This window comes from Choloepus didactylus, chromosome 10, assembly GCF_015220235.1.
Source record: "Choloepus didactylus isolate mChoDid1 chromosome 10, mChoDid1.pri, whole genome shotgun sequence".
NCBI lineage: Eukaryota > Metazoa > Chordata > Mammalia > Pilosa > Megalonychidae > Choloepus > Choloepus didactylus.
Genome location: NC_051316.1, coordinates 24,774,947 through 24,788,928, shown reverse-complemented (window position 1 = coordinate 24,788,928; position 13,982 = coordinate 24,774,947). Strand labels below are relative to the sequence as shown.

Here is a 13,982-nt window from a genome sequence, read left to right as displayed (position 1 = left end):
TTTGCAGATTGCCGGTGCCGGAGGTGGCAGGAAGCAGAGGACAGCAGTCTGGAGCTTTCCCACAGCTCTGGGTCTTCCCCGTTACTCTCCTGGGGTGGTAAGGAGACCCCATTGGCAGCTTGTGTGGCTCCTGGGATTCTCCTTATGGCTCCAGCTTAGAAGCCGGAGAGGGCCCCGGGAAGAGGACAGGACCCGAGAGAGGTTCAGTTATTAGGAAAGCAGAACCCTTCACAGGAGCTGAGGTGGCTGGCTCCCAGGCCCTGCTTAACTGAATCTTTGAGAAACGGGCGTTGAATTGAAAGATCCTAGTATTCGTACTTTTCATGGATATATTCAGGTTGTGAATAAAAATCATCTCCCGTAAAAGACGCTCACATCCTTTTCAATACATAGTGTACCCAAAAATACAAATTCAAAGCTTCTTAGAGGTGAGAGAACAACAGGTGAATTCTATCTTTCAATATTTCTGCTATATTGGAAGTGGGTATGTAACAGAAATACATAGCAAAGTATTTTCACTTAAAGTCACAACATAAGCTACTATAAAAATTTTAAGAAAAAATAGCCCTGGACAGAAATATAATACATATTGCACCCATTTGTGAATTCACCTAACTCTTAACAAGCTCTACTTGGGAAGGGAACAGCAGCTTCTAAGTTAGCTGTGTAATTATAAATCGTTAAAATAGCCACTTGATCACACTGTAGTATGTTGTTATTGCTTTACTTGAAAGCTGGCTTAAGGTTTTTCTCTGAAATGTTCCCAGAACCGAGACAGTTACACAATAAAAGTGAAAAACTATAAACCCATAACGCTATCTTAGAAATACTCCATGCAGCGATTTCCTCTGGCAGTTTTTCCACAGGTTTTATTTTCTGTCCGCAGAACCAGCCCAAGGCAAAATTGTAAAGTGTTCAAAGGAAGTGTTCTGTGATTTCCCTCTCACCTCCTCAGAGAATAGCTTTTGCTTTTTTGTTTTGTTTTGTCCTCTCCACCCCCAACCCAATCTGTGTCAACTGCTGTCAGCTCTCCAAGGAAAGGAGATTCTAAAATGTACTCTCTCCAAGGAAAGAATCACACCTGCTTTGCTTTCATCCACTTTACAGCTACTCATCATTGTGGTTAAATAAATATTTTTGGATAAATAAATAGATGAGAGATCCTAACCTAAAAGAATACCACATAGGGGTAGTTAACTTTTAAGAAGGGACTTCTTAAGATTGAAAAGTCCAGGAGATCCACAGAAATCAACATTCTGATGCCTCACACCCACTTGGGAGGATTGGAACAGAGATTTTGAGAATGAATGACCATTTTTGGCATACATCAAATTGTACTTAGTGATGTGCCAAATAACTATAAAGTTAATTTTGTTTATTTGCTTAGACTTTCTGGACCTATAGTCAGTCACACATTTAGGTTTAAATAATTTATTCTGTTATCTCACATTTTTAGCGTTTTATTGCAGGAGATAAATTCTTTTTTCATTTATTCATGAGTAATATAGATTTATGCACATTTCTGAGATTTTTATATCCAAGCCTTGTGATAAAACACGAGCAGATCTATCACACTAAAATGATTTTTTTTTCCTCTTAAAACATTAATCTAATGTCTGTGAAATAATCTAGAAAATAAGTAATAAAAACAATTTGCTTTGTAAACCAGGCCACGTTAACAATATCTTCCTTGCATTTCAACCAGTTAGGTGGATTGAATCTTGATTTAGGTGAAGGTGGTTAAATCCTCATGACAATTAAATGAGGTGATCTAAGCAAAGTGCCTGGCCCGGGGCTTCAGGCATAGGAAGCTCTCAACAAACAAAAACATCACCAGCAGCATTATTTTATGAAGAATTTGAGAATGCATTTTTTCCTCCCTTGGATTTTCCTACGCTAGTAAAAACACTTTTTTTTTTTTTAAATTAATATAGATTTCACAAAATTTTGGAAACTTAATTGTTTAATCCACAATTATACTTCCCTTTTTTCTTTATCCGCCCTGGCCCCTGGTGAGGCGTGGTGGACCTGGCGTCTCTGCTCATGGTCGTGTTGCTGTCAGCCATAGGGCGGGTTCCCTCCTGCTGTAGCAGGAGTCGGTGGGACACACAGGGACGACAGTCATCTTTGGCTCAGCCGCTGATTTGATTCTCTGACTTGCTTCCACTGAGAGGCCCTAAATCAAACTAGAAAATACTAAATATATACTATGCCAAAGAGAGTGTCTACAACTTGAGATTATCATATCAAATATATCAAAAAACAATATATTTTATTGTTATTCATGGTAGTTATGTTTTATAAAGTTGCCACAAACATAGGGTGAAGTTCCTGTGAGCCTCGGGTCATAACATGGCAATCAACTGATCAGTACAGAAACTTGTTTTATGTATTTTTCTGTGTAAAGACACCTTATTCAATCTGTGTTGTTGATTTGTTAACATTAAGCTCACAGCCAACAGCACTGTAACTCATGCCTGAAGGAAGCTTGTCTCAGACGTATTTTCTCTGTGAGACACATCACAGCCTTCTTAGCATTTAGAAACCCTAGACAGCACTTCAGCCCTATGCTTGGGACCCATTTCAAACAATGCAATAATCAACAAAAAGCACAAAAATGTGAAAAACATGACAGTAAATTTCTTGCAGAAAGGACAGTTGTTTGAGAATGAGAGCTGAAACAAGAAGGCAAGGCAGAGCGTTGCCTCGTTCAGCCTCAGCTGGGAATGTGCACGGGAGCAACTCTAATTCTTTGCTGCTTTTTTCATGTCTGCAGCCGACCACGAAAGTGCCATGAGTTTAGGATTTTAGGGTTACAAGCAGATTTTAGTGAGTAGGCACATTTACAAATACAGGATTTGTGAATAATAGGACCAACTGTGTTATATAAGTGCTTGGAAAACAAACTGTGAGTAAGTGTAGTTCAGATACCTCTTTTCTTGTTTCAATCATGTGAGAGGAGAGATTATTCATTCACTTTCTTGAATGTGTTGAAGTAAACTTGTCAGCATGAAGAAAAACCTTAGAATTCACCTGGTACAAGACAGTGAGGTCTGAACAAACTTAGATCTTGAGGGACTAGGTAGACAATTTACTCGTTGCTCCGTAGCCAGCAACTTGGCACTTTGGCATTCAAGCCCATGCCACTGAATTTCCAGTTCATTCAATAAAATGAAAGTAAAATGAGGAGGCATTCCTTATCAACCTTATAGAAAATACAGGAAATGGTTCCATAGAAATGTTATAGTATTTTGCTATTTAATGCTATATTTAAGTAATTTATTTGTTTTAAAACAATTATGTACAACTTTCTCCATTGCACAATTATAAGAAATAATTTTAGTGTGCTGTTCGTTGCCTCTGATCCTCTGGAAATAACAAGGACAAAGTATTATTATTTTTAAAATTCATCTTCTTAAAATTCTTTTTAAAATAATTCTTTTTCTTCTCTCTTTCTTTCCCCGTCTCCTCCTCTTCCTCCTCCCCCTTCTCCTTCTGCTTCTCACCTTGTTCATGCAAATGTTGAAACTTGCAGAGATTAAGGTTATGTTTGAGATCAGTATCGTCCAGCAATTAAAAGAGCCAGAATTAGCACACAGAGACCCCTGTGCACTTCCTTAAGCCAACAAGCATCCCACCTCTTACCTTACAAGTCTTAAAATGTGATTAACAGGGTGTTGAGTTACAAATATCTTGTATTATAGTGGCACATGGTAGAGACTCAATATTTATTTTTAAAATCATGAAGACCCATTTCTGTAAGCACTATCCCTCAAATTTTGAAATAAAGGATTGATGTTAAGTTATTTCTTGAGACACAGTTATTTCACACCCAAAGTGATGACTTCTGTGTTGACTTCAACACAGAATTGTGATGCCTTACGCTATGCCAGAGATCCTGCTTCTGCACGAGCCACTTAAGTGATCCTTTCTTGGGGTTATTTAGATCCCACCAATGTGATGGCTAAACAAATTAAAATGGAGAATTAGCAACTTTTTAGCTACATTATTAATCCCTAAGTGAATTTTTTGAGGAAACATTTTTATGTCATGTGAGTGGATCCCAAGGTAAAGATTTTCATACTTTCACGTGTACCCAAAAAGTATGCTTACCAAAACTGAGGACTTTACCAGACAATGTTCACTATTAATACTTGATTAAGCATTCAATTGTGCTGCCCTTAAAACTATTGAATATTGACGTCTCATCAAACTGAACTGGTTCGTGCTATCAACGGAGAGGGGGTGGTTTGTTTTTAATTATGTGGAAGATAATAGAAGAACACTGTAAAGAAAATGTTTCGATTATAAGCACATGAAATCCTTTGCACCAGTTCATCAAAATTGTAAGAGATATTCTGGTTCCTACTTTACACACGCAGATGGTAATGTCCCTGAGACCACACCTAACCAGAGATGGAGAAGGATTTGCTGTGTATTTTCATAGATGATGTTTCCTCATATATCTATGAAATCCTTGTTTTGTGACCTGTAAGAAGAAGGCAAGTGTGGGCTTCTGTTTCTGACACTATGAATAGTTAAAAGCTTGGCCATTGCATTCACATCTGTTCTGGAAAGCCCAAAGCAAAAGTACATAATCGAAATAATAGCTTTTACTTTATTTTATAAAGATAAACATTATTTTAGTTAAAAAAAGAGGTCATTTTAGTAATAAGCCCCAAATGTTGTGAGAGTGAGATACTAGTAGAGATCCCTTCTGTCCAAACTTATTTCATCTAATTTCTGTAACTTTAAAGGATTGCATTGTTTATACGCATACACATATGGATTCCAAGTATTCAGATATAATTAAAACCATATGTAATGAATATTTTGTTTTGTATGCAGATCTCAGAAGTTGTAAAAGACTGTGTGTTCTTAATCTCCTCTTTTCATAGACTATTAAGTTAGATTACTCTCATTTGAAATACTTCTTAAATAGTAATCTGTTTTAATTGTATGACAGCAGAAACAGAAATTCCTTTTGCTATATAGCTTTGTAATCACACCAATCAGTTGTACAGTCTCCAGAGTTTGTATTCAATAAACAAAGCACTTCAGAAATAAATAAGAATAATACGTAAAGACAACACAAAAATTTTGTTCAAGTGTCCTTTTTAGGAAATAATTTCCTATAGTTTATACTGAGGTTTAAAATTTTCATCAGGTGCATTCAAATAACTATTGACTTGAATTCTAAATGGAATTATAATTTGGATCTACAGGGAGTGTAGGAGCTGATGTTCCTGCCTTGAGTGTTTAGCTAGATGGTTTTGATATTGAACCTCAAATAGAACATAGATAACAGGGTTCAGAATCTGATGGATGAGCCATGTCTGCCAACCAAAACTGCAGCCACCTCTTGGTATGTGCTTATCTGGAGTCAGGTGGATGGAGGGCTGATGGCTTTTCATTTATTATCTCACTTAAATACCACTCCAACCTTTAAAGTTAGATTTTACTGAACCAGTGTGATAGATGAAGAAACTGCAGCTTGCAGCGGGTAGTAACAGTGTAAGACCACACGCTGGGAAGTGGTAGAGCTGGATGTGGCTTCTTTACCTGTATCAGCCTCAGGTATCCAGTTTAATGTTGTAGGTAGGCTTTCTCAGCTTCCCCTTTGAGCATGGAGGCAGTGGAAAGGCTTTACCTGATCTTGGCATTACAGTTGCTAATGCTTGGAAAAAGATGTTGGTATTAGCAAAAGATTACACTTTCCTTGGATAAGAGATAAATGATTGAGTGCATCTAAGTTGGTATTTCATCCACAAGCCAAGAAGTGTTGCAGAGTTGAAGCATGCACTAGCATTAAATTTGAGTTTGCTATGTTCTTAGTTCCATTTATTTATACTGAGGAAAATTCACAAGTGGTAGCAAGTTTGCACAACTGATGATGAATTTGGTTCAGTTGAGTTGTTAAGCTTGGCCCAGAGTTTAAAAAAAGCTATATAACTAGGCAGATATCATTCTTGGTTAAACTAAAAGAACCCAGCTCCTGTCTTGCTTACACCTGGCAACTCATGTGAACTGCACACCAGTGAGTTTGTCATTCTGATGCAAATGAGCATTAGAAAGTGACTCTTTTTTTAATTCTGTAGTTTTATTACTATTAAATGAAGGATTCTCTGTCTTTGGCTTTCTGAATAATTCAGCTATGTGTGATCAAAGTGTACAGAACTTGAAGGTGAAGCCCCCCTAACAGCACTACATTTTATTTTTGACTGTGGGTTCCAAACATCTGTAGCATTAAGATAGTTTTGATGTTTGACAGTAGATTTCAAAAGGAACATAATAGAGGGGACTGTTTTAGTTTGCTAGGCTGCCTAAAGCGGATACCATAAAATGGTTCAGCTTAAGCAATGGGAATTTATTAGCCGATAAGCTTATAGATTTGACACTGTGAAAATGTTTAAATAAGGCATCATCAAGGCAGTGCTTTCTTCCTGAAGACCGTCTGCTGATGATCCTTGGCTCCTCTGCCACATGGCAGGGCACATGGTGGTGTCTGCTAGTCTCTCCCTTCTTTTCTGGATTTGTTGCTTTCAGCTTCTTGCTTCCATGGCTTTCTCTCTCTCTCTGTCTTCATTATGTTTATAAAGGACTCCAGTAATAGGATTAAGATGCATCTTGAATGAGGTGGCTCACACTTTAAAGTAGCCTCATCAAAAGATCCTACTTACAATGGGTCCACACCCTCAGGAATAGGTTAACTTTAGAACATGTTTTTCTGGGGTACATACGGTTCCAAACTCTTTGTTTTCAGAACATAAACCAATCAGGTACTTGGATGGGGCAGCATTTTCTATTCAGTTGCTGTGTTAGGGTTAGGAATGCCTTAGCTTGTTATAGCTTGTTACAGTCATCTAGGATAACTGGTTAAGAATCTGATAAATAGTATCAATTTTAAAATGGAATGTAAAGCTTCAAGAGCAGAAACTTGGTCCTGTGATTCTAAAATGCTAATGCCCAAAAGGTTCTTTATCTATTAGGAGGCTCTTGCAGGACTTGCTTGTTGATACCGAGGATTCTGGGATCTCAGTGGACCTAGAGGTAATGGCACTTCCTGAGCTGGGCAAGAGAGTAGAAGTAAGAAGCTAATGGCTTTGTTAACAGAGGGTCATCAAACTCATTTGACCCTGAAAACCACCCAACTTTTTTTTTTAATATAAAATCACAGAACACTTCAGTAAATACAATTAGAGAGAGGTTTGCAAGGTTGGGGTATGTATAAGGAGTGGACACTCTGCATTGGGGTTTGTGTTATATTTTTAAAAGTTTCTCCTGTATATATAAATTTTATGTTTTTTAAAAAACTTGATCAAATCATTAGTAAGGATTCTATAATAAATGTGTATATGCGGAAATATCATCCATTTTTTATTCTCCCATATGCCGATATCCAAATTAAAATATACACCATGCAAAATGAGTCGAACATTATAATAACTTCCTTTGATCTCAGACTGGCCTTTCCTAGCGTAAAGCCTGATGCCTAGGAAAGCACACCTTTCTGTCTTGTGGTAATTAATATGTACTTCCCCTCAGGTTCCCACTAAATGCTGGTGAAGTGGGGCTCCCAATAACATGGAAAGAATGTTGGGATTGAAATCCCAAGCCCTGGGATCTCGTCCTGACCCTGCTATATGATCGCTGTCTTAACAAGAGAATCTTTTCACCTGCCTAGACTTGGGATTTGCATCGATTAATTAAGGGGTTTGAATTAGAATACTTTCCAGATCCCTTCTGGCTCTCTAATTCTAGAGTCTTAGGATTCTTATTGCACTTATTTTGCAAGTTGCCATTGTGCTTGATTGCCCTGAATGCTGTGTGTTTTGTCTATCTCAGATTAAGACAAGGGTTTAGGAGATGAACAACTTTCTCAAAGCAAGCTTTATGAAGGTCACTGTGTTTATAGCAGATTTAATGGTGCCGATAAAGTTTAAACTATCCTGGAAATAAGGAAAACTTAGACGATGGTGACTAATCCAGGGACTGAGAAGAGGTTCTCACATCTCATTAAACATCAGCAGAGATTTTATAAAGAAGGTAGACTTTGGCCTAGTATCAAAGCAAACCAGCCATTGCTCAATAACATGAGAGGTGACAAGATGATGATATTCTGTAGATGCCTTGATCTCCTTCTCCGTTTTCTCCAGGGCTTTCCAGGAAACACCAATGCAGACAGCGTGGTGCACTACAGGCTCCAGCCCCCCATCGAAGCCAGGTTCCTGCGCTTCCTCCCTGGAGCCTGGAACCCCAAGGGCAGGATTGGGATGCGGATCGAGGTGTACGGATGTGCCTACAGTAAGTGCTGCTCATTCCTCAACTGAAGTCAGGGTTGGCATGAAATGCTGTAAAAGCTGAACTGCAAAGAGATCTTGTTCCTCAGCCTTTTAACTGGCTACGTGAGTAGAACTGGTTTTGATGGGGAGCATTTTGTGTCCACTGTCTTTAGAAGAACCTGAACTGAGCCTTATCTCTCTGCAGATTCCAAGGGTGTAACAAAGTACTTACTTTACAGGACGCGTTTAATCTTTTTATTCTAGTATCATATTATACAACCTAAAATTTTATCTTTTAGCCATGTTTTTTTGTATTACATATAGAGGAGGAGTCAGTTATACAGTTGCCATTTTGAAGATCCAGAATATATTGGAATTTCTTAAATTAACACAATGAGGAAATATTGATTTTAAAAAATACTTTTATGAAAACTGAAGAATAAGACAAAGAATAAGTTGGATGAGAATACCTCATGAGGCTTGGTGTTTGGTTGGCATAGCTTATTGTACCTTGTAGCTCATTTGTACCTGATGAAAGCATTCAACTTGCAGGAAAGTGTGATAATAATATATATCATATTTGGAGTAGTTGATGTGCCAGATGCTGTTATCTACAGACATTTTATCATTCAACCCTCCTACCAACCACATTAATTAGATATATTAGTAACCTGTTGGCTTCAGAGGAGGAAGAATCTGAAACTTAAAGAAATTAAGACATTGGCCAAGGTCACCTGGCCATTAGGTATGGTCTCTAGAATTTAAAAACAGATCTTTTTTCCCCAAGTTTGGTTCTCTTAACTACTATACTGCTCATGCATTCTTTTCTTTATCCCCTCATTCCTCAAAGAAGTATTTATTGGACACTTGGCATTTGCAAAGAAATATGTTAGATATTAAGTGTGGTGGATGATTCTAAATTTATTCCTTTATCAGGATGTTATGAAAAGTCATCAAACTATACAAAACAAATGTAAAACACTATAGCATGAATATACTGCCTGGGGTGTAGAGAGATCAATTATTCAGGGTTAGATAAGGAATCTTTCCAACAGTAAGATTTCAAAGTGAAGGGCATGAGCGCTCAAGAGCTCAGGTAGGAGCCAGAGAGGACCTTGTTGAGGGGCATGGCATACACAAAGCACAGTAGCAGGAACTTCAGCATTCTCTTGGTTCAGGGATGGGGTGTGTGCCATGTTCTTTGATGCAGTCTTGTGGGGGCAGACATATTAGTTTTGATTAAGTTGGAACCTTTGGATTAGGTTGTTTCTGTGGAGATGTGACCCACCCAACTGTAGGTGATAACTCTTATTAGATAATTTCCATGGAGGTGTGGCCCTGCCCATTCAGCGTGAGCCTTGTTTAGTTTACTGGAGCACTATATAAGCTCAGACAGAAGTAGCAAGCTTGACACAGCCAAGACGGACACTTTGAAGAACACACAGGAGCTGAGAGAAGAGCTGCAGATGAGAGACAGTTTGAAGACCGCCATTGAAAGCAGATTTTGCTCCAGAGAAGCTAAGAGAGGACAGACACTCCAAGAGCAACTGAGAGTGACATTTGGAGAGAAGCTGAAGCCTAGAGAGGAATGTCCTGGGAGAAAGCCATTTTGAAACCAGAACTCCGGAGCAGATGCCAGTCACGTGCCTTCCCAGCTAACAGAGGTTTTCCGGACACCAATGGCCTTTCTCCAGTGAGGATACCCTTTGTTGATGCATTACCTTGGACACTTCATAGTCTTAAGACTGTAACTTTGTAATCAAATAAACCCCCTTTGTAAAAGCCAATCCATTTCTGATATTTTGCAAAACGGCAGCATTAGCAAACTGGAACAGGGTGGCATTGGCACTCTGGGGTATGGTGAGTTGTTGAGTGCCAAGAATATCATTTCTGCTTTGGCAGTCCCACAGACAATGAGTAGTTTCTGATGAAGAGGCTTGCCCAAGCAACTCTGTCTCAAATTAAAGGACACTTTCAGCCTTGGCTTAATGACCCCTTTCTAATGACATCTCAGACATGTTCCACTTTTACTCAGTTTCCTAACTCTGTCTCTGCTTATATTGTTCATAGTTCCATCGAATATTTAAGTTGGAAGATGATGCTTTATTGGCAACACTTTTTCCTTCCTTCTGCTGGTCATTTCCTTCTCTGTTTGTGTTCTTTTGAATCTATAAATATGCTCTCTGCTGCAATGGCGAAGGTGCCTGATATTTAGAGTTTCTCTTTGATCCCATGAAATGCACCTCTCCTTCTCCCACTACTCTGGAAACAACTTTAGGTTTACTGACTTCAAAGCAGAGAGTGCTCTCTGATGGGGATTTGCCATTAGCTTGATGTTTTCTCGTGGGAGATATTATTCCAGTTCCTTGGGCTAGCAGTGTGCCCAAGATCAAAGCTGTGTGCCTGATTCCTGAAGGCACAGTGGGCTGTGGAGCTGTCACGGGACATGATGACACCCCTAACTTCAGCAGACATGAACTGTTGGGAGCAAGGGGCTCCTGGCATAAAAAATGCAGACAGATAATATATCGCCACCACTTAAAAAAAATAGCTCCAAGTATATCCTTTAATAAGCTGTATTAGTGGCTATATATTGTTTTTATTTTTATAATTGTTCAAGCAAAGCACTTTGCATTTTTATTGTGGATAGTAATTTAATTTGATATGGTTTGTTGTTAAAACTGATGGTTATTATCTTTTCTTTTCCATTTGCATTTCCAGTGCCCTGTTTGTATTGAGAATAATGTCCAAATTACTTATCTTGACATATGTCTTTTGGATGCAATCTTTCTTTTCAGTTTCAGATTCTTAACACCCTGTTAGCAGTGATGTGTTCATTATTCCTTTAAACATTATGCATATTTCTAGACTGGGGAAGACAGTGTTGTTGGTGATGGTGGGGGCAGCTTTCTGAGTCGCTCTTCACTGCATAGAATTCTCATGATTTTCTTGCCCCCTTGGCAGCTCGTCCATTCAGTGTTGATTTTCCCTACCGACGTGTTCTACACCTTGTAATTTACTCTACAGAGCTCTGTCTTTGGGTTCTCATCCACTTTCATGAGTTTCCCATACTGTTCTGGTTTGCTAATGCTGCCATTTTGCAAAACACCACCAGAAATGGATTGGCTTTTATAAAGGGGGTTTACTTGGTTACAAAGTTACAGTCTTTAAGCCATGAAGTGTCCAAGGTAATGCAACAACTATAAGGTACCTTCACTGGAGAAAGGCTATTGGTGTCCAGAAAACCTCTGTTAGCTGGGAAGGCACATGGCTGGCATCTGCTTGCTCCCAGGTTGCGTTTCAGAAAGGCGTTCTCCAAAATGTCAGCATCAGCTTTCAATGGCTATCTTCAAAATGAGTCTTTCAGCTACAGCACTGAGTTCCTTTTGTTTGTCAGCTCTTTTATATGGCTCCAGTGATTTAATCAGACCCACCGTGAATGGGTGGGGCAACACCTCCATGGAAATTATCCAACCAAAGGTCTTGCCCACAGTTGTTTGGGTCACATCTCCATGGAGACACTCAATCAATAGGTTCCAGCCTAATCAACACTAATACATCTGCCCCCACAAGATTGCATCAAAGAACATGGCATTTGAGGGGACATAATACATCCAACCAGCACACATACCATTCACACACTGACCAATTCCAAATCGATATCCTAATCATGGGACTTTTAAGTCGCAGACACCCAGATGCTCTACCCTTCATTTCTTTAACTAGATTATTGTTCATCTTTTGGAACTCTTATGTCCCTTCTTTCCTGATGTCTTCTTGACTGCCCATGATCATCTTAGGTGTCATTCTCAAGTGTTTCCATGGCAATTTGTAGTATTCCTGTCATATTTTATAGTACTGGTACCACTATGATACTGTGATTTTTATTAGTGTTAATTGTTTTATATGAATAAGGGAAGGAAAGAACAAAAGAAGGAAAGAGGGAAGGAGGGAAGGAGGTAGATAGAAAGGAGTGAATGAATTATTAGGAATGTGGAATAAATAGGGATGGGAATGGTGAGCCCTGTGAGGGTTTTGTCAATCACCAATATGGTATATTTAGTCCTGTTTCAGGTCAGACCTTGAGAAAAGAGGGGTAAGGAGGACGAGAATGGAATAGAACAAGTAATTGGCTGGTTTACAATATTATGTCTATTTTTTTTTTAAAAAAAATATTGACTGTTACAATGAAAAACAAATGGGTTTTGTTTAACAGCCTCAACATGCCTCAGTGTTTATAATGCTGCTGTTAATACTCTATAAAAACAAGGAATGCGTATTTTGAAAGGTTTCAGAAAAATATTGAGAGAAGAGGTACGTACAGGACTTCTGCTCTTCACCAGTGTTCCTACTCTTGGTAGATTTTGGTCTAGAAATGTACTGGTTGGAATATAAGAAAAATCAACAAAAAGTGGAAGTGGTGACCTTGGGTTAATTGTGGGTATATAAAAATCTGATGGAAAATTAATAAGGAGTTTTACCCTTATGAGAGGATGCTGATCCCTGTTATCTATTCTAGTTACAGAAAAGTAGAAAGCAGTTAAACTATTAACTCAGTTCTACTTTTACCTTGTACAGGGCACCATACTGAGTAAGATGAATGTTTTTAGTTTCCAGGCTGCTAAAACAAATACCATGCAATGGGTTGGCTTAAACCATGGGAATTTATTGGCTTAGGGCTTTGAGGTTAGAAGAAGTCCAAAATCAGACCATTTTATGGAAGAGGAAGCTAGGCACAGAGAGGATAAGTAAGTTTTCCATGTTTCAGACTCCTACAGGACAACTCCACAGTTCTTTGCCTGAACTCTGCTGCACTAAGTTGTTATGTTCAATAGTATGAATGGCTATTTGTGGGACCTAGAAAAACAGGGTAGAGGTATTTTGGCACAAATTTAATCTCCCTACAGGTAAAATGGATTCCTTTCCTTAATAGACCAATATATGAGAGGCTTACTCTAATAATATTGTCAATAAATTCATTCACCAAAATATAACCTCAGTTAGTAAAACTACTGGTTATAAACTAAAACCACATAAAATTGAAAAAACACTTCCTATATTCAGCCAAGTATCACATTTCATCCTATTTTTTCTGGCATGTAGGTTCTGTACTCTTACAATTGGGGAAACCACTGATTCCTGTTGTAATCCATAATAAGTGGCCTGCATTTTCTTTTACCCCGATATTTAAATAGTTGACTTATATACAATGACACTTTTCATGAAAGCTTCTTCTCAAAGTTATTATTAACTGTGATGCTAAGTGAAAATTTAACATGTTATATTGGCATTTTCACCCAAATAAATGTTAAAGTGGGTTATTTGTGTTAATAGTGATATATAAAATTTTATTTGCTCTTACAACCATCAAATAACAAAAACCTTATTTTAGCATACAGAAGGAAACAGGTTTCACATCAGTATTATCAATGAGCACAAAGATGTGGAAGTTCCTTCTGCAAGTCATTCCAAGATCAATAGCACAGAGGCCAGGATAGGCTTTACTACTTAGTGAGTAGATTATATTCAAGGGAGGTTGCAGGGAATCTCTCCTCCATCAGCACTCTTGGGGAGCTAGTGGTTGCCGACTTACTGAACTGAATGCCCTCTATCCCCATATTTGATGTTTTTGTTTACATTTACTTTTCTATCTGTTTTCTTTAAAAATTGTATTGGGTATTTGGTGCTAATTTTTCAAGC

At 38.3% G+C, this 13,982-nt stretch overlaps 1 protein-coding gene across 1 annotated transcript in view; it reads left to right on the top strand.

Annotated features, from left to right (window-relative positions):
• Window positions 1–13,982, top strand: part of LOC119504721 (contactin-associated protein-like 3) — a 228,022-nt gene that overhangs the window by 81,415 nt on the left and 132,625 nt on the right. Inside the window, exon 4 of the mRNA XM_037797178.1 lies at window positions 8,157–8,304. Within this exon, the coding sequence (XP_037653106.1) occupies window positions 8,157–8,304 (148 nt within the window). The remainder of the gene's footprint in view (window positions 1–8,156; window positions 8,305–13,982) is intronic.